Consider the following 25,091-nt stretch of genomic DNA (forward strand, 5'->3'; position numbering starts at 1 on the left):
AAGTATAAATTGGCAATTTTAATCCTAAGCAATTTAAATCAAATTTCCAATAAACCAGTCGGAAAATGAAACTCCTAATGATGAAACAACATCAGCAAATAGCATTCCCATTGAATTTCTTCGGCCGATCGCATGTATTTCTGATCAAGAAATTACTTTAATTCCTACTCAGAGAATAAAAAGTATTTGGCTCTGTGCAAGCAATTTTTTCATTTACTAATTATTGGGAAAAAATTTATTTTACCTTTGTTTCATTTGAGGTACACAAGAATCCATGAAGAGGGGCACCAGGCTGAAAAAAAGCTTCGGACGAATACTGCCAATCAATGAGCGCAAATAAAGCGCTTTTTTAATCAATAGATACATAACATTTTCCTGATTAATCACATGACGATACCTTAAGCATTGATCGCATCATCCATAAAAATCAATGTTCCAGATAAACTTGAATGTTTACTTCACGACCCGCTGCCCATGGGCTTTATCGGGCGTCATTTGTCCTGTTTAGGTCAAGCCAGAATTTAACATATGCGGCCAAATTGAAGTTTTATCTAATTTTTCGAATATAGCTATTTAATTATTGGTTTCTGGCAACTGATAGCAATTCATGAGGTTCTGCATTTATTGTAGTGTTTCAGCGACTAAAGTAGTGTTTTAAAGATGGGAAACATGCAATCCCGAAAGTCACGAATGGGCGTTTACAATCGCACATGACAGATGTTCGTCCGAGTAATGTTCAGGTGTGGATCTGTTACATCTGCAATAATACCTGGAAATGGAGCTTTTTCGCACTGATGACTTTTACATCTTTCAAAACGGGGATAACAGCTTGTGGTGCGATAGAAATACTGGGCAATTTCAAGCGAAGTCAGGTTGGTTCATGTATATTTCATGATTTGAAGTTTGAGAACCCATTTATGTGGTTACTTCATTGTTTCTGTGTGGTAAAGTGTTTTAGTTGTTACATAGAGTACATCTTTACTGAAGCAATTGCTGTCTGACTTGTATCTCTACGTAATTACCTTTGACATTTTCAGGATGGGATTTGGTGTCAGCTAACAATCCTGAGTGCCTTGGGGTGTTCTATGGATTTATCGGAAAAGTTGAACTCCATTCAGGTAGGTAATTTGTTTATTTTAGGGCGACTTTCGTCATGTTTTTTGATAAGGAATTTGTTTTTATAGTTGTATCAGGTAACTTTTTACTCAGGTTGACTTACTTGTTCGACAGCGTTATTGGGGTTTATTCTAACGCTCTTACGCAAATAAGCCAGAAGTTATTAGTATATTCTATTATATCAACGTATTTATTTTTCTTTTCAGTTTTAAACAGCCGTCTCATGCTCATTAAACAATGTGCATTCGTTGGTGAATTACCTGGTGGTCACAAAGTGTATAAGGTTCAGTCTATCACATTTCTTCCCCTCCGTGATGACGGAGCATCCGAGTTATCCTTAGAACCATGTAAAAAACATCAAAAAAGTCGTAAGACAGAAAAAATTGGTGGTTTGTTTGATTTGCAACAGAAAGCTGCCTTTACGAAGACATGGGGAACCATAAAGTCCGCCACAAACACCATTAAGTCTACTACCCAACAGGCTGCTGCGTTAGCAGCTTCGCAGGTGAGAAACGCTATTTTGGCTCTTTATGGCTCAGTTTTGCGACAACTTCATATTTTGCTTAAGAAAATTGATTCCAAATGGCTTTTTTAATATTGAAATTGCTGTTGAATGTTTTTCACCTTAAATTTAGATATTGTATTTCATGATCTTGATGAGTGTGCCTTTTAGTCATTAACCACTTAATAATCCAATGTATTGGTTGTAGTGTGATACTATCTCCTATCATTCATTTTTACTCACCACACATTTACACTGAAAAGCTCCTTTATTATGAATTTCAGGTTAAACTTGGAAAAAGAAGTGACAGCAAAGATCGTGAAAGGTTCGAGAGGCGCATCTTAGAAGAGCTTCATAAGATATTTACTGAAACCGATTCTTTTTATTTTTCTTTAACTGGCGATCTGACTAATCCTCTTCAACGTCAATACAACATGAAAACTGAGGGTATTCCTCTCTGGAAGCGGGTGGATGACAGATTCTTTTGGAATAGGAATATGCTGGATGATGTGATAAAACTGGAGGTATGTATTCATTCTGTTTTTTTTAATTTATGTAACCTTTTCCCCATTATTAAATGTCTATAAAGTAACTCATTTTACGTGTAAAGTTTAATTAAAGTGGAAACTTCTTCTTACATATAGATGTTGATTAAAAAAGAGATTAATAATAAAGTCAGCAGGACTTTTCTTTCACTCTATAGCAAATCTTATCATTGTTGCTTCATCATAGGTTGTATTAACAGTCAATACTGACATTGAGTGAATTATCTCTCTTATATTCTAGATTCGCTGGTCTTTTACCCATAATGTGAAAGATCTCAACTTGTTGTCTGAATCAAGATGAACCATTGAGTTTTCCGCAGAAAAATTTTCCTTGGTTTTCCATAGAAATACTGGATGAATTTTATTTATAGTTCAATTGAAAATTGTTGGTTGGTAATCAGAGCATTGAGTATCTTCTGATAAACTCAATGATGCTCAAACTGAAGAGTTGTTTTGGAAATAGCCTTGTCCACTAGTTAAGCACTGCTGGAAAGTTACCTAGAGATAAATGAAATGATTAAAGCATCTATAAGTGGTTTTTTTCCTCAATGTTAGAGGATGATTATACCATTGGCAGTGTTTACATGGCAAAAAGATATCTTGCTGTATAAGTCTCCATTGTTTTTAATTTTGAATTAGGCATTATTAATTTAAGTTACAGCTGAAATGTTTTTAAACACAACTCATTTTAATATATGTATAACCAACGTGTTACATGAATTATGGGCAAGGTTGGCCAATGAATGTTACCTAAATACCTGTTATCTCTCTCTGTAGAATCCCCGAGCTGACTTCTGGATTGTGCCAATCATTCAAGGCTTTGTTCAAATAGAGCAGTGCCAGGTAGAAGTTGGTTTTGAACTAACTGGTCAATCTGGTTATGAACCTAAGTATGAGGTAAGCCATTAGTTGCATTTAATTTCCAGTATTGCATTTGATTTTACTTACCTGTGCTAATATGAAATATTGACTATTGCTGGGAAAATGTTTTGAAATTACATTTGGGTTGATATCAACTGAAAATGAAACCTAAATTACGTAGTCTACACACAGGATGAGGTTAATGTCAAGGATTCCGACAGCACCACATTAACCATTCTACCTTGGATTTAGGGGAGACTTAACCACACTGAGACCCTTTTGAAAACATGTTCAGTTTACTATACTAATATAAAACTGCCTATCAATCCAAGATCAACTAGTAAAGGTATTCAGTGACGGATCCAGGATAGGGACAAGGGTGGGAGGCCTGGGGGGCGGTAACCTCTCAGCAGTAGTGAGGGCCCTGGAGGTTACGAACGCTATGGGAATTTTAAGGCTTGTGACATCACTTAGGTTGTTTTGGAGCTCTCCTTTCCTGTACATATATGTTTGACAACTGAACAAAATTACCATTTCATCTAGTGAAAATTGGATGCCACTGAAGGTTTAGAATACAGTTATGTATTTCCTTCAACTAGAGGGGAATATAGAAAAAGTATGTCAGCTGTCTCTATAAAGTGTAATCTTAGTCTCATTAGACCTGGTTTGACAAGGAAATTGCCATTGCTATTGAACCTATTTTTTTCTTTCCTGAATTGTATGGTTATGTCGCTTTCGTACAATTTTTTTTGTTACATCAATTTTGATTCCTGATTTTACTCCATTTTAAACCTTCCATCTGTTTCCACTTGCTTTAGAGGATCCTTTAAGAATGTGACAATTGAGTTTGTTCTGCACAAATATGTAGCACTTCCAGAACCCTGTGAAAGTGTTGGGTCTAGTGGATTTACATGTGGTGGCTGGGAATTGCTGTATCTACTAAGTAACAATTTTTTTTACCAACTTCATGTAGGGATTCATAACTAAGGTTCTTTTTCTGTTAGAAAATTGTGGTTTGGCTATTTGGCTTCCTTAGAACTTCACTTTAGTAGCTATTATTAGTGTCTACTTTTTTATTGGTCTTTTTGAGCCATGCTTGTGTTCATAAACTGGGTGGTCACTGATTTGGGTGATACTTTCCATACTGGAATTACATGTCCGCTGTGTGCCTGTGTGGTTATGGGGTTTTCCTTGAGATGGGTGGTAGTGGATGTTAGTGGTAGAGTGAGAGTAAAGTTTTCTTTAAAATGACATAGTGTTCATCGCTTTAGCATGCACACAAGCACAGCTATAAATTTGTGAATTACAGCAGCACATCATTTTGATGCTGACAGCAGGTTTTGTAAGCTTGTGTTCTGATTGCCTCTTTTTGTATTATTGTTGATCACTATTAAATACCTGTTGATCCCTCATCAAACCAATCTACTATGTGTCTTTTCATTCGTTTTTTCTTTTGCAGGTATTCACTATAAGTCTTATTTCTCGTAGAAGTCGATTTCGTGCTGGAACTAGGTACAAGAGGAGAGGAGTGGATGAATCAGGAAAGTGTGCCAATTATGTCGAGACTGAGCAGATAATATCACACCACCATCACCTAGTGTCATTTGTGCAGGTCAGAGGCTCAGTTCCCATCTTTTGGAGTCAACCTGGCTACAAGTACAGACCACCTCCTAGGCTTGACAAAGGTATGAAATAATTATGTCCACCTAATCTATGAATGCTAGTGTCATTGTGAACCAAATGCCTTGACTGCCCACAAGAAGTAGGGTTGAAAAGGGCATTAGACATCTCTTCCCTTTCAGCAAACTATCAAGTTAGTTTCCTTTGGAGGATACCTCATGTTGTTACCAAGTCATTAAAGTCTGATTCAAGTAGAAAGTAATGGAAAGAGGTAAATTTTTCTAAGAACAAATCCACTACAAAAAGTATCTGGTTTTAGAGTCAGGAGGGGGTAGCAATCCAAAATTTAAAGACAAAGATGCTGGGCTAATTGAAGGTCCTGTTACTGCTTTAAAAAAAATGCCTGCGATTAATCAGGATAATGCATTCTCATGTTACTAATTCCTCAATCGTTTAAATATATTCATATTAAGATTGTTGAAATTCATATTTGAGGGATTATTCAACATTATAAGCAATTCTTGCATATTGAATTGCTCACTGAAAGTACAGTGAAACCTCGATATAACGACACCCCACGGTGCACTAATAAACACTCGCTATAGCGAATTGTTGCTTTACCGGAGGTGGAGCAAATAATAGCCAATATACCTGTTGCGAACAGATATACAGGAACAGGAGTGGTGCGGCGACAGATAAACATCTATCCGATAAACGTAAGCATAAATCCAGACGAAAGGCGATGTTTTTTTGCATCACAAAATTTCCTTACTCAAATAACGACCAACTATTCAGACAATTTATAAGCGCCGCACTAAATAAAAATCATGCAAAGCATTGTTTCGTCATCATTATATTTATCGAACGACAGTTTACCACATACATTTGAGACTGAGCACTCCATTAACTTCATTTCTAACAGATCGCTAGCAGTTACAGAGGTTAAGGAGTCTTCATGAAAGTCTTCCGGCGGTGAAACCCTCGCTATGGCGAGAGCCAACACCGAAAGGGTCTCGTAAAAACGAATTTTTTAACACGCTTATTATAGGGTCAATTGACGGTGCATCGGCTATCTCTCGTAATAGCGGGGGTGTCGCTATAGCCCGTACTCGCTTTAACGAGGTTCCACTGTAAATTGAAATTCCCTAATGCCCTCAGGCCCAAATATTTAGGATTTAATCCCATAGTGTATTTTTGCAATTTTGTAATGAAGTGACCAACTTTCCAGGATTTTCCAGATTCTCCCGTGTTTGACCCTATGTTTTCACAACCTTCCAGCTCCGTATTTTCTGCCCTTTTCTCTCTCACCCTCTTTTCCTTTCCATTCTGATCTTCTGTACACGAACATAATGTGTGTCACAGGACAGGAATGGGAATGAAAAAGCAGCACTTGCACAGTGACTAAGAAGACGAGATTTAGTTTTATGGCTTTTTATGGAAATGAGTGGTCTTTGAGGTATTTGTCTTAAATTTGTATGACTCAACTCTCGGATTGATAGTAGTATTTTTTCTATGACTGGGCAGTAAATTTTTTATTAGTTATTGTTTGGTGTTGTGGAATAAATTTTGTATCACTATGTTTTATGATTGTGCTATAAATTTGGAATGTTTAAACTCTCTGAATTTAAAACAGTGCCAACTAGCAGAAGTATTTTACCTATCCTACTGTTTTTGATCCTTGGTCTTCAATATAATGCAAGCTTTGTTGTTCACAATTTTCTCTTCATATTACAGGTGAAGCGGAGACTCAAGTGGCTTTTGAAAAGCATTTTGAGGAAGAACTATCAATTTATGGGCCAACCTGTATCATCAGTTTGATTGAACAAGCTGGGAAAGAGAAAATAGTGGGTGATGCTTACACCAATCATGTTTTCAACTATAATAGTCCAGATTTGACCTATGTAACTTTTGATTTCCATGAATACTGGTAAGATTTATGTCATTCATGAGGATGTATTGACATTTATCAGTGGTAATTTTTGATTAAAGTTATTTTCTTTTGCTTCCATTTAAGTCGAGGAATGCATTTCGAAAATGTATCAGTATTAGTGGCAAATTTAGTGGACGTCATACGAGAAATGAAATTTTGTTGGATTGATAAAGAAGGACCAATCTGTTCTCAAAAGGGAGTGTTCAGAGTGAATTGCATTGATTGTCTTGACAGGACCAATGTTGTTCAGGTAATGTTTAGTTATTAATGTGCAGTTTAATCAAGAAGTACACAATAAGTGTTTCAGAAAACTGATGGTGTAGCCTTGATTACATTTCTAGACTGCCATCGCAAAAGCTGTCATGGAAATTCAATTCTCCAAACTGGGCCTTATTCCTCCTGAGGGAATTGTTCCTGCAAATATCAGGAATACATTCCAGCTTCTTTGGGCCAACAATGGGGATACTATAAGCAAGCAGTATGCTGGGACCAATGCTTTAAAGGTGAGGTAGTCAGCATGATGACTGACTTCCCATTGTACCGAGACAAGTAGTGTATGACTCAATTTTTGAAGTTCTGTCTAAAATAAAAATGTATTTCCCGTATCTAAATCTATTCCATGCGAAAATAAATTTGGTATTGATGTTACGGTGCTGACCACTCTGGGCTGATTGCAAGAATGGAGTTTTTGCTTGGATTGATGGGAAAGTCTTTACGAATCGCTGAATGGATTGCAATAATATACTCGAGAGTTGGTCAGATTTCCTTTCTGGAAGTCTGTGTGCCTGGTAGTAAAAGGAAATGTTTGAGGGGATTCAAACTGAGCAATTATTTTTTTCACTTAATAAAATGTGGCTCTCGTGATGAGAATGTGCCTAATTAACTGCTGTGTGAGGAAAAAAAAGTATTGCTCAATAATGACTGACCTTCAGTGCATTAATAAGCATAAGTTCTTTTCAATTGTGATTTAGTGTGGACAAGTACCTCAAATAGCTTTTTTGGTTTAAATCTCCTGTGAAATTTCTTTGACTAACAATGGTGTGGGGATGTAACTGGTGGCAAACCTGGCTTCAATTCAGATATCCAGGTTCAAATACTGGTCAAGTGAAGTGATTTTTTTTTGCAGTGAATGTATTTTTTAGTGTTAACATGTATGCAACACTGCAGAATTTAAACTAACTCGATTGGCTAAAAAAAACTGGGAAAGGTTGAATTTTGAATTAAGCTTCATTTATCAAAATTGTTTTGTAGAATATCATTTCAAGATCATACACTGATGTTGAAAAATCATACATCGTTCTCCTGAATTTTATTGTAGTTGGATTGCTAAGGCTTTAGGCATTAGGGAGTAAGGGTTGAAATAGTAACAGTGTCATGTGAACTCCCTCCAGATGAACTCATTCTAGTTAATAAATGAAAGCGAACAAACTATGTATAAATCCACCATTTATTTATGTGGTACTACTAGTCGAAACATAAATAAATTGGTGGATTTATACATAGTTTGTTAGCTTTTATTTATTAGAATGAACCTCCACAAAGTTGAGCCTGTTACAATAGACTCATTCTAGTTGTATACTTCAGCTACAGAGCCCAACCAAATATATCTCTTCCCCTCCCTGTAAACAATGCTGAAAATCGGAGTGAGGAAAACATATGCCTGTAAAAAAAAACCTCATAGGGTTTTGTGAGTTCTTACTCACAGTTTTTTTAGTTTGCTGTTTCAGATAAGATTGTTATTTGTGATAGTCACATGCATATACTTGCTAATTTCATAGATACGTATGAATTAACCATTGATTTTAATTTTCAGGGAGACTACACCAGAACTGGTGAAAGAAAGTTTACAGGTCTGATGAAGGATGGAATGAATTCTGCCAATAGGTAATTTATACCCTTTCCCTGAAGTTTGAGTTAGATATAATATCATTTCAGCTTTCTATTGTTAGTCGCTCTCAGCGGATGCAAAATAATCACTTTAATGCTAAAAGCTCTGTACTTCTCCATCATTAAGTCAGCATGTAATGAATTTTTAACTTAAGGTATAGGGCGGAAGATTGATTAGTTAGTTCGTGAAAGCTAAAATTTTGTTATATGGGAGAGGGGGGTTAAAATAGCATCCTATGTAATCTCACGTTATACTTCAGTGATCCTTTAAATTATATCCTGCGAAAACCAAGGGGTGAAATGTGACCCACAAAACAAATATGGTATACGGGTTGCGTTTTAAAACCATTAAATTGGTGTGGTGGGTTCCTAATTAAAACACCGTCAGAATGGGACCACATAGCACTTGAAGATTACAAAATGTAAAAATCTGTAGTGAAGTTACACCATTCCCTAATGCACTGTTGTAATTATTGATTGCAACATTCTTAGCATTAATACATAATGGAGTTGTAGTGTTTATGGAATTTTTTTATAATATAAAATCTCATGCATAAGAAAATAAAATAAAATTGGTGTTCTAAGTATGCAGGGAACATAAGGGGTTGTGTATCAACTATTTTATTAGATCTGGGAAAACTCTTCACTTAAAAACCTGCGGCAGCTAATTTGGGGTAGGGATACACTTGAAGTACATGTGGTTGTCACCATATCCCTGTTCATATTTCTTCTTGTCAACATCATGTAGACTTTGACTCTTTCCAACCTCTCCCTAAGTATTCGTCAGCAGTTGAGAAATTATCTTTCAGTTGATACACTCATGTAGTTTTGTTTTTAGGTTCGAAAGTAGTAGGGCAGCTTATGCATTAGTCCTGAGCTGTACAGGCGGTCCTCGACTTTCGTACAATTCGAACTTTCGTACGTTCAAAATTGACACCTTTTACTCGACTTTCGTACGCTAAATTCGGACTTTCGGACGTTGGTCTGCAATTTTTTTAAAATTCCCGCGATGTTTATTGCGCATCCCAACATTCAATTGTTTCAAATGGCAGTATCGGCAGTATATGCAAACAATACGAACGTATATAATGAAGGGAATTGTTGGTAATTGACTCTAATCTAGGTGATTTATTTGGGAGAGAGACTGCCTGCTATAGGCTGCTTTATCAAGAGAAGAAGAAAGCCTTAATTGAAGATATTTTTCAAAAGAATTTGACTAGACATCATCGAATAGCTTTCAATAAAACTAGTAAGACCTTCTTTCTAATTGTGTTTTTTCGTTTGAGTGCTGTTTAATTCATGTAAACCTTCAGCAACGATATTGCACGAAATATCACCCGAATTCCGTTTGTCTTTTGTCTTTTTTGAATAACACGCGGAATATACGCGATCACGAATGTCACCTGCCAAATATCGAATTTTGGTGTAAAAATTAAAAGGTATCCAGAGTGCGGGTTCAACAAATACATTTTGTTATGCTTCTTGATATGTCCTTTTATTTATAGTGGACGTAATAAGTGGAATGTCAACTTAAACGCCAAGAGGAAGTTTCACTCGATAGCCAACAGAGTTCTTGTTTTTTAAACTTTTATTTGCATTTTCTGCGTATTTTCGAAAGAAATTAGATGATTTGAGGAGTTTTATTAACATATTATTAAAATTAAGTCAATTGAAATGAATTCCGTGAAAAAAAAGGTTTTAGTACACCCATGTCTCGTATAGCGCAAGGGATGCGTTCCTTGGGGTCTTTGCGCTATACGAATTTGCGTTATACGAGAGCGTTTTAACATTGGGAAGATAGGGATGCGTTCCTGGTAGCATAGGTCTTGGGTATTGAATTTCCTCTAAAACATCTATATTCCCATAAAAAGCCTTAGAAAACATTATTTATAAAATGTTTATAGTTTAAAACATCTTTAAAGATAGTATGCACGTATTCAAAGACTTTATTCACGTTAAAAAAAAAATTCTTACGTGCTTTTGAAATTCCCTCCTGTCGTGCGGATAGGCTAACATCTGCTATCTCAGGGGATCGTAATGTGTTGCCGGCAGTAGACGATTTTTCAAACTAGTCTAAAAACAACTATTATGTCACTCAGGCCCTTTTGTCGCTCATCGAAATGACAGGAAAATGCTACTTTGAACGCCATTTCATAGCTAGCGGAGTTTATGAATGATAAATCATTTTAATTTGAAGTCATCCGAGTCATTAGCAGCTACGTGAAACAGTCTTTAAATGCCTTGAAACCTGACCCAGGTTTTCCTTCCCTGAAAATGAATGAACGAGATTGCATTCTTTTCCAAAACAATATCGTCTCGTCAACACTAAAAACTGGTCGAGGGGGAAAGGAGCCACTTTCAATCACAGCTTGGAGTTCATCAGAAAATGCTGCGGTGACTGCGCTATCAACACTTGCAGATTCACCTGATATCGCCGCACTGAAAATACCTGCTTGCCGTTTAAATTCTGGAACCAACCGGAGCTTTCACTAAATGTCTTGGAGCGATTACCACTCTCGTCTTTTTGTCCTGATTCACTATTAATTTTCCGTATGTGTAGACCGCTTGGTTGAAGTTGGTGCGGCTGAGGTCACTTATGTTTTAACTTCGTCTTTATTCAGAATAAGGCATCGTGCGTTTAAACTTCTGCGCAATATCGCTTTGACGCTCTCCATTTTCAAAGCAATTGACCTCTTTCAATTCCTCTTCTAGGTTTATAGTTTTTCTTGATAAATTCTTGATTTTTCTACATGCATTCCTATTTTTTACCATATTCTCTTGGTTTTTACTCCGTATGGCTCTATCTATATCACCTTCCACTGCTGAACTGTATTCCTGAGACGCAGAAGGCCTGCGACTGCGGGGAGGGAACGAAGCCATTGTGTTTGAGACTATAGCGGACCCTTTTATGTGTTGATGCTATTCATGCGCCACTCGGCCACCGCTTCTTTTCTCCCCCGTGAATACCGATGACCTTGAAGGCTTTAGCGTAGACCCTCTACCTGGAAGTCAATCGCCCGATAACCTATGACGGCAAAGATACGTCTCAAACCGTATTGCTGAAAAAAAATCATTTCCACTAGCCCCACGCTTATGATCTAAATGATCTAAATTAACTCATTCTGTTAAGGAGACGAGATAAATTACTTCGGTAGGCCGGCCATCTGGACCAAATGACGAGTAATACTTTTGGCCATTGCGCAGCAATGGATTTCGATTAATATATAAACTAAAAAGAAGATTTGAGGCAAGCAATGATATTAATATGCGTAAAATGATAGAAATTTCGTGTGTACTTCGCGCAAGTTCACGTTTTATCACGAGAGCGTTTAAGATTTTTGATTAGGCTACACTGCGTTGCAATGTTTCCCCGAGGAACGAATTTGCGCTAATCGAAATTGCGCTATACGAGACATGGGTGTACGTATATTCTGCTCTTTTGGAATGTAACCCCTAATTAGTATGGAAGTCAATGGTTCGACTTTCGTACAAGTTTTCGGGAACGCATTGTGTACGAAAGTCGGGGACCGCCTGTATTCTAAAAATGTGGAAGAAGGTAAAAAATAATGTGATAACAGGTTTACTTGCTTAAAGGTGATAATATGCATTCATATATTTTGAAATTGAACTATTAACATTAAAAATAAAAGATGAACGTATTAACTTTAAAAAAATATTTTTATTTAGTTCTCATTTTTAGCATTCTATTGTCAGTGTGCTGGGAGAGGTAAAGAAACTGAGAGGCATGATCTTAGTAGTCACAGTACAATTGATGATTTGACAAGTAAAAACTTTTTCATTGCTTTCCCTATTATTATTAGGTATAATGTTCTCATGTAACAAAATGTCACAAACTTAGTGGAACGGAAGAATTATTTAATGTCTGAGGTTTGTGGGAAGTGGCTGAGGAATGGCATCCAGCCATGATACGTTACCACTTACACATATCATGGTCAATGTGAATGTTCTCCTCAGGAGTGAGATGTACATATACACAAGTGCTCTTCTATGTATGGGACTAAGATTAAAATGGAAAAAAAACCTAGATCATGTGATGGCTTTGACAGGTCTGATTGGCTGACTATGGCAATAGTATTTTTTCAGGCTGTTTATTTTGATTGGAAATTTTTCTCTCATTACATTCAAAACTCATGAAGAAAGAAAGATATCAAGATTTAAATAAAATTGATTTACAATTTCATTTTTACTTTGCAAACTATTGCCATGTCCCATATTTATAAGACAGTTAGGCTTTCAATGTTGGCATTGGGTTTTGTTTACTGAGAAGGCAACTTGCATGCTCATGTGTATATTCCTTCTGTGGTATTCTCCATTTCATACAATGGAAACACATCACTCAATATTGCTCCTCTGTTGGTTAACTGTTTGCCTCCTCCTACCCACCAGTCATGTTACAACCAAGTCTGAAGCGTACACTTCTCTTACCTCCTTGGTGCAAATAGTGGGTATAGAAATATCAGATAATGATGGGGCCAGCTTTAGAGAAGAAGTAGTTGGTGAATGGGATTATTTCAAGAAACTTTGAAGTACCTGAGTTTGATTAAATGAAGCTGTTGATTAAATGCCCAGATGTTGACAATTCTTTCAAAAATAGTAGATAGAGGTGGTAATTGTCCTTGGGGCACATTCATGAAGAGCCTTCATTTGTTCATCTCAAGGTTATGTATTGGTTTAAATTTCATTGTTTATTGGTTGTAAATGCAACATAGTATGGAGCTTAGGGATGCTGTGTGGAAAAATATCTCGGGCTTCAAAGGTTACCACTGCTGTTAAATCCTTGCTGGTGAGATGCAAGCCACTGTAGCTCACTATTGCTTTGCCCTTTGTGCTAATTAACTCCTTCAGATTCACTAAAAATATATTAGTTGCTAAATTTGTGAACAGGTTGTAACAGACTTAGTGGTCATATTTTCATATAATGACTTCTTGAATCGTTTTTTGACTCAAAAGTAATCATATGCGTATTTGGGTATTAGTACAGGTCATTGCCTAAGTAGAATATGTTTTATTCCTTCTGGTAATTTCTGAAATTAATATAAATTTTAATAAATTTGGAGGGAAAATAATGAAATGAAACAAGTATTAAAACTATTCCCAGGCATTTCAAATGCTTATTGTTAGTGTAGTTTAAACTTAGGTCAACCTTTTAAATTATTGAATCATTGCTGATAATTTCATGTGTTTTCCTTCTTCTGTCTGTTTCTGCATACACATTTGATGGTGTAAGACATACATATGGAAATATTCAATGCTGTGCTTCTCTTTGCTTTACTAGGAGTATTTAAAAAAATTGTAATTTTTTGGTCACTATGGCAGAGTTCATTTTTTGGTGATCGAAGAAGGAAGTGATATTAATATATGTATACAACTGGGTTCTTTCCAACAGTTTTTGATGTTTTTCTCCCCATACAATCTTAAGTGACCCAAAAATGAAAATGGCAAATCTGAAAACATGAAGATATGATAAATTTTTGTATGGTAGATTTGCTGTAGAGAACTGTAGTAAGCTTATAGTTCCTACATTTTGATATGATCTGTGTTTTTATTTACCTCCTGTTTGGCCTTTCAGTTAATTGGCACAAGTGACAAATAATGCTTTTTTTGCTGATGCAAATGATAAACATGTGGTTGGTCAATGGTGTTTTATGGCACTGTTGCTGTGATGTGTATCATAGCTGAATAGAATGAGCTTTGTTCTGCTTTTAGGTGTACATAGTATAGCTATGTTTCGGAATGAACCCGAGGACATTATATGCTGAGTGTATAGAGTTATTTTTTGTATAATTTGGTATGAAGAATCCTGCCTGTTAGTGTTCCCTTCCCCATCTCTTTTGCCATCCCATCCCTACTTTGCAGATTTTACCTGAACCATTTTACGGACTGTTATCGCCAGGCAGGAATAGATATTATGCTGGGTTGCCCAATGGGCACAAGAGAATTGGAGAAAATGGTTGGAGACGAATTGCAGTACACACTGAGGACCGTGGCTGGTATTGCTCAAGCTATAGCCCCCACGGGTCCTCCTATGTATATGCCCCTCATCACCCTTGGGCCGGAGTTTGAGTTGGCCGGTGCCGTTTACCACTTCTCAAGGTTTGTCCCGCTGGATGAGTGCTTGTTAAGAACTCGATAAAAATATCCTATAGTACTTTTGGAATTGATTTTAATTTTCTGTCCTATTAAGAAAAGATGTAGTGAGTTGATTCGGTCAATTTGAGTGAAGAGGTATTAATTCCTTCCTTTATTGTGTGTGTGTGTGTGTCATAAAATTTTTTATGTGGCCTACACAAGAATAAGGAAAGCTATTATTTTTAGGATGGCCTTACTTTTCTAAATTCTTAGATTTATTTGAAAGCTATTCTTTAAGTCATTATGATGCATGTTGCATGAGTTTTATGATGAAACCTAGGATGTGCGGACCTTACCAAAAGTGAATAGAGCTAAACCTCCAATGTAATGAATGAGGAACTTGCATGGGTCGTAGATTGCTCTAAAAACTATTTTGAATAAGTCAAATGGATACATTAGCTCGCAAAAATACTTTCAGTTTCTCCATTCAACATCAAAATAAATAAATAAATTGCATTTAAAATCGAGAAAAATTTCTCTGAGCCGACCACTGCGCGAAGACACCCGAGCGTTGCCGAGGCCAGGCGTGACGTCATAGGTGCCTAAACAACCGTAGGGAGTAGGGAAATACGCTGAGCGCATGGTGAAAAATATGTTTTGAGGGAGTATTTAGCCGCTCATCGTCACTTTATTTTGTTCTGTTATTCTTGGGCAAGTTTTCCTATTGCTATTGTGCCTAGATTATTACATTACTTTTTTATTTTGCGGCATCGGGATGATGAAGTACAAGCGTTTCACTTCGTGTGTTTTGGTTATCAGAAAAATGGATGATAACGTTGCCACTCGTTCGAATAGTACACCTGAAATTCATCTACGTCTACATAATACCCCGCAAGCCGCCTAAAAGGCGTGTGGCATGGGGTGTTAGGACACCAGCCTTTTTTTAGGACACCAAAAATTGATACCACGACCCTCATGGAATTTGTTAAGACAAATTATTGCTATACGTCGGCGGCAAATCGAGTTTTAAAAGAAACTTGTAATACTGGAGGATAACGATCGTAAGCTGTGCTGTTGACATTAGAGTAAGCTGTGCTGTTGAATTTAGCAACGCCGGATTAACGGAGAAGGTAGTCCTATCCGTCCTACGGTACGAATTCACAGTCTGCACACAATCCACATGTGAGATCGCGAATCGGTTCCGCTGCCAACACAAACACAAGCTACAACCTATTTAAATAATATAGGTAAATCCATAAACAATATGCTAGCATATACCATAAAAATATAGTGGGAAATAGGCAAATACTCTTATCAAAAACTGGATGTCACTATCACATTCTTATACTCATCACGTACAACTTACAATAACAGAACTCGTTATGATGAATACAACTATTTATTCACTGATTTAAACCCTTAAATTAGCCCACCCATGTGACACAGGTGACTTTTCTCACTACTATTCGTTGAAATAATGGAATAACAAACTCCACACACAGTTTTTATTTCAATAGCGTGATCGTGAAATGTCATATCTACGGTGAACAACGGAGATTAGCACGCCACTGACAATTTTTACACTACTGTTAGACATTTATCGATAGCGTAATAGCACTTTTTACAATTCAATCACGATGGAACACTGATAACTCTTGGCCGATATTTTTCAACCTTGTCAAACTTTGTGCATTACAACCACTGGCACTGTGATTATTTGCAGTAGCTTAACGGGAGATATCACGTTGAAAATAACACTATTTTGGCACAAAAATGTTCCTAGATGTCTCCAATCAGCGAGCAAAAGTTGCATTGACTGGAATTCACCCCATAATTCAAGCACAGACAGTCCTAAACGACGAATTCTTCGGTACCTACGAATAAACGGATGAAGTTATTGTATATAAAAGCTAAGCGGACATTAGTAAACGTCAAAATCGTTCTAATTACATACTTAAATGAATGATATGCCGTCGATAACATCAACTTACAATTAACGTATCCCCCTTCCAATGGCCGTGGCTCAGACTCCTACAACGATGTTATTTAGGTATTATCAAATTTTTTGTTTAACTGCTCCAGTTTTATATTTTATGCCCTTACTCAGATATTAATATTATAAATAATGCAAAATACGAGGGCTTCCAAGCCTCTATCGTCGGATATTTATCTTTAAATATAAAATAATCAACACGTCTAACAAACGAAGCTCTCACAACTGCTGGCAACTATTACAAACAATCACAACAATAGCTTCGCGTGATGTTTAGGCACCTTTGACGTCATCGAGGCTTCGTCGGCAGTGGCTTGGGGGATGAGGGAGTTTTTCCCGCGCTTTAAAATTCGTTGTATTTATCATTAAATATCTCGCGAAGGAAAACTCAGATTTACATGCGGTTTTCTTTGTTGTATTCAGAAAATAATTTTCTGTCCGCCTATGAAATAAAAAAAATTCATGCAAGTTCCCCATTCGATGGATCAGGAAAAGAGTGACTTATTTGTGAGTGGGTTCTGTAAATGGAGGTGTTTGGCAGGTTGAATTGTTGCAGGTTTAACCCTATTAGTGCTATCCTTCTTCCTGGGGTACCGACGAGAAATGTTGAGGGTATTTCCATAAAATGTAGCAACTAGGAAAAAAAACAATACAAAACTATTTTATTACATATCTACAAGCAGTTTTTAAGTGTTGAGGTTAAACTGGTTAATATTGACAAAATATTTTTATGTAGACTGAAATAAAATATATCAATGTAATAAATTATAGCAAAGTAGACAATGTACTACATAAGAGCCGATATATTGGCCTGCCACACCTATTGCCGGAGTGGCAAAAGCCAATATATCGGCTCACCACAATAAAAGGGTTAACACAAAATTCATGCAAATTGCCGATGTGAGAAACAGAACACATTACTGCTTTGTACTCCTGTTTGGATGTTTTTGAAGGAACGAGAAAATTTGACTATGCTAACAAGTGAGTCCATAAAATATAAAGTCCCTCATGGACCTGGCTGATTCATTCACTGATGGATGCAAATTTCTGACCACTTCTAGAAGAACTGGGGACCTGAAATTTTGCACTGATGTGTTGGACTATAGATGACTTAAAGAAAATTTTCAGGAAAAGTGGCTTTCCCCACCCTTTCCCTCAGAAAAATATTCCAAATTCTGTTTTATTGTGTGCACACCTCTGGTCAACGGCCTTCAATACCCTATGTACTTGTGTGATCATATACTTATTTTTAGGTAGGCTTTGTAGTTACCGAGGTTGATTATGGGAGGTTTTTCTCCAAGCTTCATGCATGGGAAAGGGTTGGGACCTTGGCTATGGCTTCGTTATTAGGAGGTTTTTATAAAAATTTTCTTTATAGAGACCTATTTTTTAGGGGCTTAACTTTATTTTTGTTCTTTGCCCATTCATTTGGCTTATAAAAAATATCCTGTCATGTATGAAATTTTTCAAATATGTGATGATGATAGTTAAGTGATAAATAAGGGAGTTCACTTCAGGGTTTTTGGTACCACCAGGAAAGGCCACAATGGATGGGTTTTACTGTGATTGTCATGCTCCTAATACACTACTCCTGCTTATTCTTCTTTTGTATGTTATGCTAGTGTAAGCCTGAGATTTAGAGATAAGCCTGAGTCTGTGTATCACATTACTTGCCCAAATCTTGGAAGTGAATTTATTGCTATTTACTTTTAACACGTTGCGTACGGCTGGCGAGAATTCTCGTCATTTTTTTCCCGAACGTTCCGGATGGATGACGAAGATTCTCGTCATTTAGGCGCGTCAACCCAAACAATTTTAAAGCGTACAATACGTATTCATGAGTATGTTTTCAGTTGTTCTTCGTTATTCATAATGAATTGATGCATCATAACGTTTGATTGGGTAAAGTTATATTAAACATTAGCTTTTTAACCATGTTTAAACCAAAGGCATTACGCCCTAGTAGGCCCACATATTTCCAATCTCAACACCTCCACCCAGAATTCCTAGGAATTTTTGTAATAAAATAATGGTGAGACATCCAGCTGATGAGATGAAGCATTGGTACATGTATGGAAGTTTCATTATGAATTTGCAATGGAAACGGATTGGATATCAATTTTGAACTGAAGTCTGACTACAAATTGATTCTTCTTGTTTAATTCCTAAGTCAACTTTGATAGTCTTTGATAGAATTTATAACATTCACTGTGCTATATCATGGAGCCTCTGTGTGTTCCCATCTTTGGGAAGTGAGATTTTATTCTATGAATTTCACATACCAATTTACCCTCCTTCAGGTGTCCTGGTTAGAGTAATTGAGTGGTCACTTTCAATATTTTATGCAATAAACCAACATGTGATGCTTTATTTTGGAATTATAAATGTGTATGCTGTTGTCATAAGAATTGGTACGTTGCATATGAATTTTGAGGAATTGTCTGCTTTTTTTGTGTATGAAATGAATTCAAAATGCAAAATCATTCCTTTATTCAGTAATGGATTCCAGAAATGCACACATCCAATGTGTGGCCCATAACCTCTCTTCCCTCTGTCACTAGTCAAAGCATGGTTGTTCTGGAGTTGAATTTATTGATCTTACTTGAAGTTATGGCTCTTGTTGAATGCTTTCTTATTCATTCTCATGTTTAAATTGTTTGCTCAATCTCTTTGTTTACTGAGTTAGCATGCACAGGCACTCATTTGATGAATTAATGAGATTATGCAATCTCTCTCATGCCATGTGTAGTGTTGTGAAACTTTTTGGATGTGGATATTGTTGCAGTATGATAAACAGATTTGTAAATGTATCTCTTAACTTATACATGTACTTTATATAAAGTTTAAATTTTTAATTAGTGATTATTCACTTTTTCTTTTTTTCTTTTGACCATTATTTACTGATATTGTGTGATGGAATGCCCACGTAAGGTACACTAGTAAAAAGTATTTTAACACTACTCTTGTAGTGATATTTTTTTAACTGTTGGAAAGAACCTGGTGAGTGTGGTGTATTTTGTGGTAGGTAATTGTGTCTTGCATGTGTAAGGATTTTCTTACCATTATTCTGGTATCTGTACTAATACATATTTGAAGATTAAGTGGGGCTTGTATTCTCTTCCCAGGTACTATCTAAATCGTTTCAAAGATGTATATAGGCAAGCAACTATTGACCTAATGTTGGGTGAGTGTGAATATTAATTTTATTAATGATCTCTCAGCAGTTGAAAGAAAATCAAGGAGCATGTACTCGTGTGTGTGATTGTCTGATTGATGAAAATGCTTCATATCGCAGGGGATTATCTTTTGCTTGCCTTCATTCTATGAATTTTCCATTTCACCTCTGCTGAATCCAATAATCTTAAATCTCTGCTTTGATTGTCGTATGTTATGCACATAATTTTGTGCATGCAAGGAAACCTCAAATTTCCACAGCTTTCAGAAACAGAATAAAATAATGGAGAGGAATGAAATAAGAGCAAATTAAAATTTGATTTAACTCTCCATACCTAGAAAGTCATAAGTTGATAAATGTTTTTATTGCTTTTTAAGATATTAAGTTATTCTCTGTAAATAATTTATAGTCACCTTCTAAGATTCTTTTTCTATCTTCTGTTACTTATTCACCTCCCAATGAATTCTTTCAGTCTTAGATGCACACCGGAGTTGAAAATTTCATTGAGTAACTATGAAGAATGGAAACATACAACAATTTTACAATTGAATTCCTTAAAAAATGGATTATGTGGTGCATTGGTTAAGGCTGGGTGAAAGTTATGTCCAGATGGATAGTGAAAAATTGAGGTTACCTTTTGCTTAATTTTTTAGCTTAACTAATGTTCTATCAAGGCATCATGTAAATTTCCTTTTTTACATCTTTTTTGGATGATATATGTGAAAATAGATACAGTGCATCCTCGATAAAACGAGACCCCATGGTGCTCAAAAAACACTTGCTGAAGCGAATTGTTGCTTTACCGGAGGTGGAGCTAATAGTAGTCAATATACTTATTGTGAACACTTATACAGAAACAGGATTGGTGCGGTGACGGAGAAATTTCTATCCGATAAACATAAGCATAAATCCAGAAGAAGCGAATGTTTTTTGGCATCACTAAATTTCCTTACTTCAGTAACAACTAGTCAAATAATTTATAAGCGCTGTACTGAATAAAAATCATGCAAATCATTGCTTTGTCAATCGTCATGGCAATGCTCAACTGATGAAGCCATTTTCCTATTTAATTGATTAGTTCATTTACATGATAATTTTATTTTTTGGTATTTTCCGCTGAATATTCAAAAATTTATGATAATACTGTATTATCGCGGTTATTTAATGCCTCAAATGCTCCCATTGGTGTATGTTTATTGTTCCTGTAGGTTACGTGGCAGTTATGTGAAATAACGTATCCCATTTGTTTCTGCAGACAAAAACGGTGAAAGGTGGTAGAACGATTCTGCCTCGGAAGACCTTTTCTATCATCCAATGTAATATCTTCATTATATACACTAAAAAGCCTACTAAGCTTGCATAATGATGTGGTTCAAAGTTTCGAAGGAAAGGTCCATTTTGAGTGTTATGCCCACAACGTCATTGAAATAATACACAGTGTATCCATGGCACTGCATTAAGAGCTATTGGAATTAAATTGGTAGTATAAGAAAAGAATTAACTTGATATTATTTCATGAAAAATATAACACAGATATTATGCCTATGTCACGTAAGTAAAGCAAAAGCAAGTTGCAAGAAACTGCAAATAAGATAAACATATGGTTAATATATGCGACAAAGAAACAAAAAGGCATATGCATTTGATGGACCATAAGGCCAACAAAACTTACGAGTATGAATTTATTGATTTAACATTCTCAATAATGACTGCGAAACTTGAAAAAAAAATTCAGAATTTTTCTAATGAAATAAACTAAAAGCGTAGCATCAGCTCTTCACATATGCCATCTCTAAGGCTCATTAGTCATTACCTCCCTTTAGAAGCATCATTGCAAGGAATACCTCATACTGCTAGGGTTTTGTCGGGGAGTAGGTTGTAAAAGAGTTCCGTTTTGTCTGCGTTATATCACGCAGGGAATACTTCTTAAGATGTTCTGCTAGGATCGGAATCCTTTCTTCCATGACTTCTGGTTTACATCACAGGCATCACCAGCAATTATGAAGGGAGATAACGCTTTTGTGCTTTGAATTAGTATAGCCAACCTTCCAAACTCCCAAAGTTCTCGATTCTCAATCTATCACTGAAATACTCTGCTTTAGCTTCAAGCATAGCCCCTTTCTCCGTAGTTCCCGCAAATTGAAGCTGGCAAAACCACCCGAACAAAACTCCTAACTCTTCATGATCTGCATTCCTCAGGCACTTTTGTATTTTTCATACTGTGAAAAGTGAATAGGAAGGTAAATTAAGTACGCCATTGTGGTTGTGTTCAATTATTTTCATTTTCTAGCTTAGACGTGTTTTGCATTTTTTGGCCTTTGTGTCTACCTTCAAATGCTCTCTGTTCATGCTACTCACGACATGCGGGTATGCTGCTGACTGCTTTCTGCTGCCCGAGGAACAAAAAAAGAACGAGCATTCACAAATGTTAATTCCATAATATTTTCACCGAAATAAACTACTTTGCTCGACATGTTAAAAGCATCAAACGACAGTTTACTACATGAATTTGAGACTGAGCACTCCATGTTTACTTCATTTCTAACTGATTGTCAGCAATGGCAGAGATTAGGGACTCTTGGTGAAGATGGCGATGAAAACTCTCGCTATGGCAAGTGCCAACACCAAAAAAGGCCTTGTAAAAACAAATTTTTTTACATGCTAATCATAGGATCAATTGTCGGTGCCTTGGCTATCTCTCCTAATGGTGGGGGTCTCGCAATAGCCTATACTCGCTATAACGTGGTTCCACTGTACATAGGTGTGAAAATAATTCATCATAATGGCAGAATTTTGTATAGTCTAAAATCCTAAAATCATTTCTAATGCAAAATTACTATGATAGTGATTCCTTTGATTAAGTTCCTTACCAGTAATACTGAGTTTGGAATCACCTCTTGGCTCCTGTTTGCAGTAGTAAAATATGTATTTTCTGTTGGCTTTAGAACTAAATAACTGCCTGGAAGTTCTTTTTGTGACTGCAAACATAAAGGACCTAACTGCCAAAGTTTTGAATTCTTTGGGGCCAATGGTTTCATGACTTATTGATTTTAGATACAAACAGTCAAGGCTAAAGGAGGGTTTACAAAAGAATTTTACTAAGTAGTCAGAGTGTTTTATGTAGTTTGAACTATAAGCTTGAGGTAAAATAATGATGGTTTTCAGCTTTTGTTTTTAGTTGTTTGTTGTAATTTTTCAGATTTTTCAGGAATTTTGCTGGTTTAGGAACTACATTACTGTTAAATTTTCTGCACTTAAGGCTTATTTCTTTAGAGAAAGTAATCTATTTTAGGACGTAGGGCATGTTGCAGTCTTCTGAATGTTAGCACAAGTGCAGATCCTGACTAGGGCAACCTTTGCAATTGCATTTTACATGTATGGCACCAAGTCTTACTTACAGAAGAAAAATTTAAAATATTGAGAAATTAAGCTGGAAAATATGAATTCTTCATTATGTAGAATTATTGGAGCTGTAAATGATAAACCTGATTATCAAAATTGATTGTATTCAGCATATTGAGGAGGGCATGACTATTTCCAAATATTTTTCTTTCTGATAAAGGTTTTTGTGGTGTTTTAGTCATCTATAAATGGTTTTTTAACCTAGTTTTCAAGTTTTGATGGTGTTGCTATCTTGATGTTGGGTGTAAATCTGCAATTATAATCCTCCAAGCATCTTCAGCTTGGTCTGAGGAAATTCACCCAGCATCTAGATGCCAACATGGTTGATTCAAGGTAACCTGTGCCGTAGATTGCAAACATATTTCTCTGAACATTAGTTTACATTGTCTGAATGTCTTGCATTTTGGGTAATATAGTTTGATATGGGGCTTAATATTTCTATGCTTGCATATTGTGGTAATGAATTTGGTATATATTCCTTAGAAAAGAATCATTCTCTTAGGTTTTTAATTATTTTTATCTTGTCAGATTTCTAAGATTGTATTTAAATAGTCTTTTGATCACTTATGCTCATTATTACAATAGTATTCTCTAATCTGCCACCACTTTTTTAATGGAATTGAGATAAGTAACTTTTAAACAGTTGTAATGGGTTAAGTTGTTATGTAAATGTTTTTATAGTTTTCTGTTGCATTTACCAACATGGATAAGTTCACAATTTATTTAACGAGTGGGGTTATGAACATTTGAAACACTTGGTGGTTTCATAAGAATGAAACACCTAAATGGTTTAAGAATGTGTACATAATTGGAATTTTAGCCCAATTACATTCATCATTTATGATATAAAGTTGTAAAAATGATTAGCAAAGAAAAAAATTTATTTGTAATCTGAAAATATTTTGTAACACTGGAGATAATAAGGAGAGGGTAGCTTTTCCATAGCCAGTTTCAAAAATAAGAGATTAGGACGGTCAGTTCAAATGGATCTGAAATAATCCAGTTAAAATTTCATTCATTCCTTTAGTTTTCAGTGTTTAAATAATCTCTCTCCTAAGAAATGTAGTGGTGCAGATCTTGTGTTTCATGAGTAGCATCATTATTTGTGGAAATAATTTTACTATTTTGGTATTTTTAAAAAGCAATTATAAATTGTATTGTGCCAAAAAAGCTTATTGGCATAATTTTATCTGGCTTATATCCACTTTGGGAGATTCACAATTCTGTCTATTGATACAAATTACTCACAAAAGATTTTTGGTGCATGGTTTATAGGTGGTTTGGTCTTCATGAACTTCATGAATCTTGTTCCTTTAAGCTCGATAAAAGTGCATAAATTTACAATTGTTTATTTGGTGCAAAATAATCAATTAGCTTATTCAGTAAAGTGAAACTGCTATTCACTTCGATGAACCCTTTTGGGATTTCATGCATGGTTCACATTTCAATTCTTATGAGTGTCTGCAATCTTGATGGTATGCACCATACCTTGCAACTAGTCAGCCCAGCCCTGAAGAAGGGATTCTCAGTCCTGATAATGTTTTATATTTTGGTACATATTGTGCATTTTTTGACTTTGTAGTCCTTTTTAAGGTGATTATGTAGTGCATTAATATTTTCTGTAGGCAACCCGGTGTCTGAGGATGTGTTTAGTCAACATGAAAGAGGTGCTGGTGCAACTGATGAGGAAGATGCAGCTGCTACTGCTGAGCATGTGAAGCTACTTATCGAAGACTGCAAAAAAATGCTTATTAGTGACTCAGATGAAGTTCTTGGTGCATGGGGTCTGATAGATGCTGACCCTGTGTATGTAAAAATAAAAATCAACAGTTGCTCGTACATTAGTCATAGTTTGCATTGCTCTTATGACACATTCCTAAGTAATTTCATTGATGTTAAAGTGCATGATTCTCTTCCATCAGTTATGTATGTGTAAAAATGATAATTCATCAAGTACATAAATCATTTGC

At 35.9% G+C, this 25,091-nt stretch overlaps 1 protein-coding gene across 2 annotated transcripts in view; it reads left to right on the forward strand.

Annotated features, from left to right (window-relative positions):
- The first annotated feature begins 647 nt into the window (after positions 1 to 647).
- The window catches only part of LOC124154095 (phosphatidylinositide phosphatase SAC2), a 36,333-nt gene continuing 11,889 nt past the window's right edge, over positions 648 to 25,091 (forward strand). Inside the window, exons 1-13 of one of the 2 annotated variants that reach the window (XM_046527605.1) lie at positions 648 to 872; positions 1,038 to 1,118; positions 1,323 to 1,621; positions 1,903 to 2,142; positions 2,941 to 3,060; positions 4,484 to 4,709; positions 6,379 to 6,571; positions 6,659 to 6,824; positions 6,916 to 7,077; positions 8,388 to 8,458; positions 14,339 to 14,575; positions 19,670 to 19,728; positions 24,747 to 24,927. In XM_046527605.1, the coding sequence (XP_046383561.1) occupies positions 776 to 872; positions 1,038 to 1,118; positions 1,323 to 1,621; positions 1,903 to 2,142; positions 2,941 to 3,060; positions 4,484 to 4,709; positions 6,379 to 6,571; positions 6,659 to 6,824; positions 6,916 to 7,077; positions 8,388 to 8,458; positions 14,339 to 14,575; positions 19,670 to 19,728; positions 24,747 to 24,927 (2,132 nt within the window). In that variant the 5' untranslated portion in view covers positions 648 to 775. The remainder of the gene's footprint in view (positions 873 to 1,037; positions 1,119 to 1,322; positions 1,622 to 1,902; positions 2,143 to 2,940; positions 3,061 to 4,483; positions 4,710 to 6,378; positions 6,572 to 6,658; positions 6,825 to 6,915; positions 7,078 to 8,387; positions 8,459 to 14,338; positions 14,576 to 19,669; positions 19,729 to 24,746; positions 24,928 to 25,091) is intronic. The other variant, XM_046527606.1, reaches the window with a different exon arrangement.

This window comes from Ischnura elegans, chromosome 2 (assembly GCF_921293095.1).
Source record: "Ischnura elegans chromosome 2, ioIscEleg1.1, whole genome shotgun sequence".
Classification (NCBI taxonomy): Eukaryota; Metazoa; Arthropoda; class Insecta; order Odonata; family Coenagrionidae; genus Ischnura; species Ischnura elegans.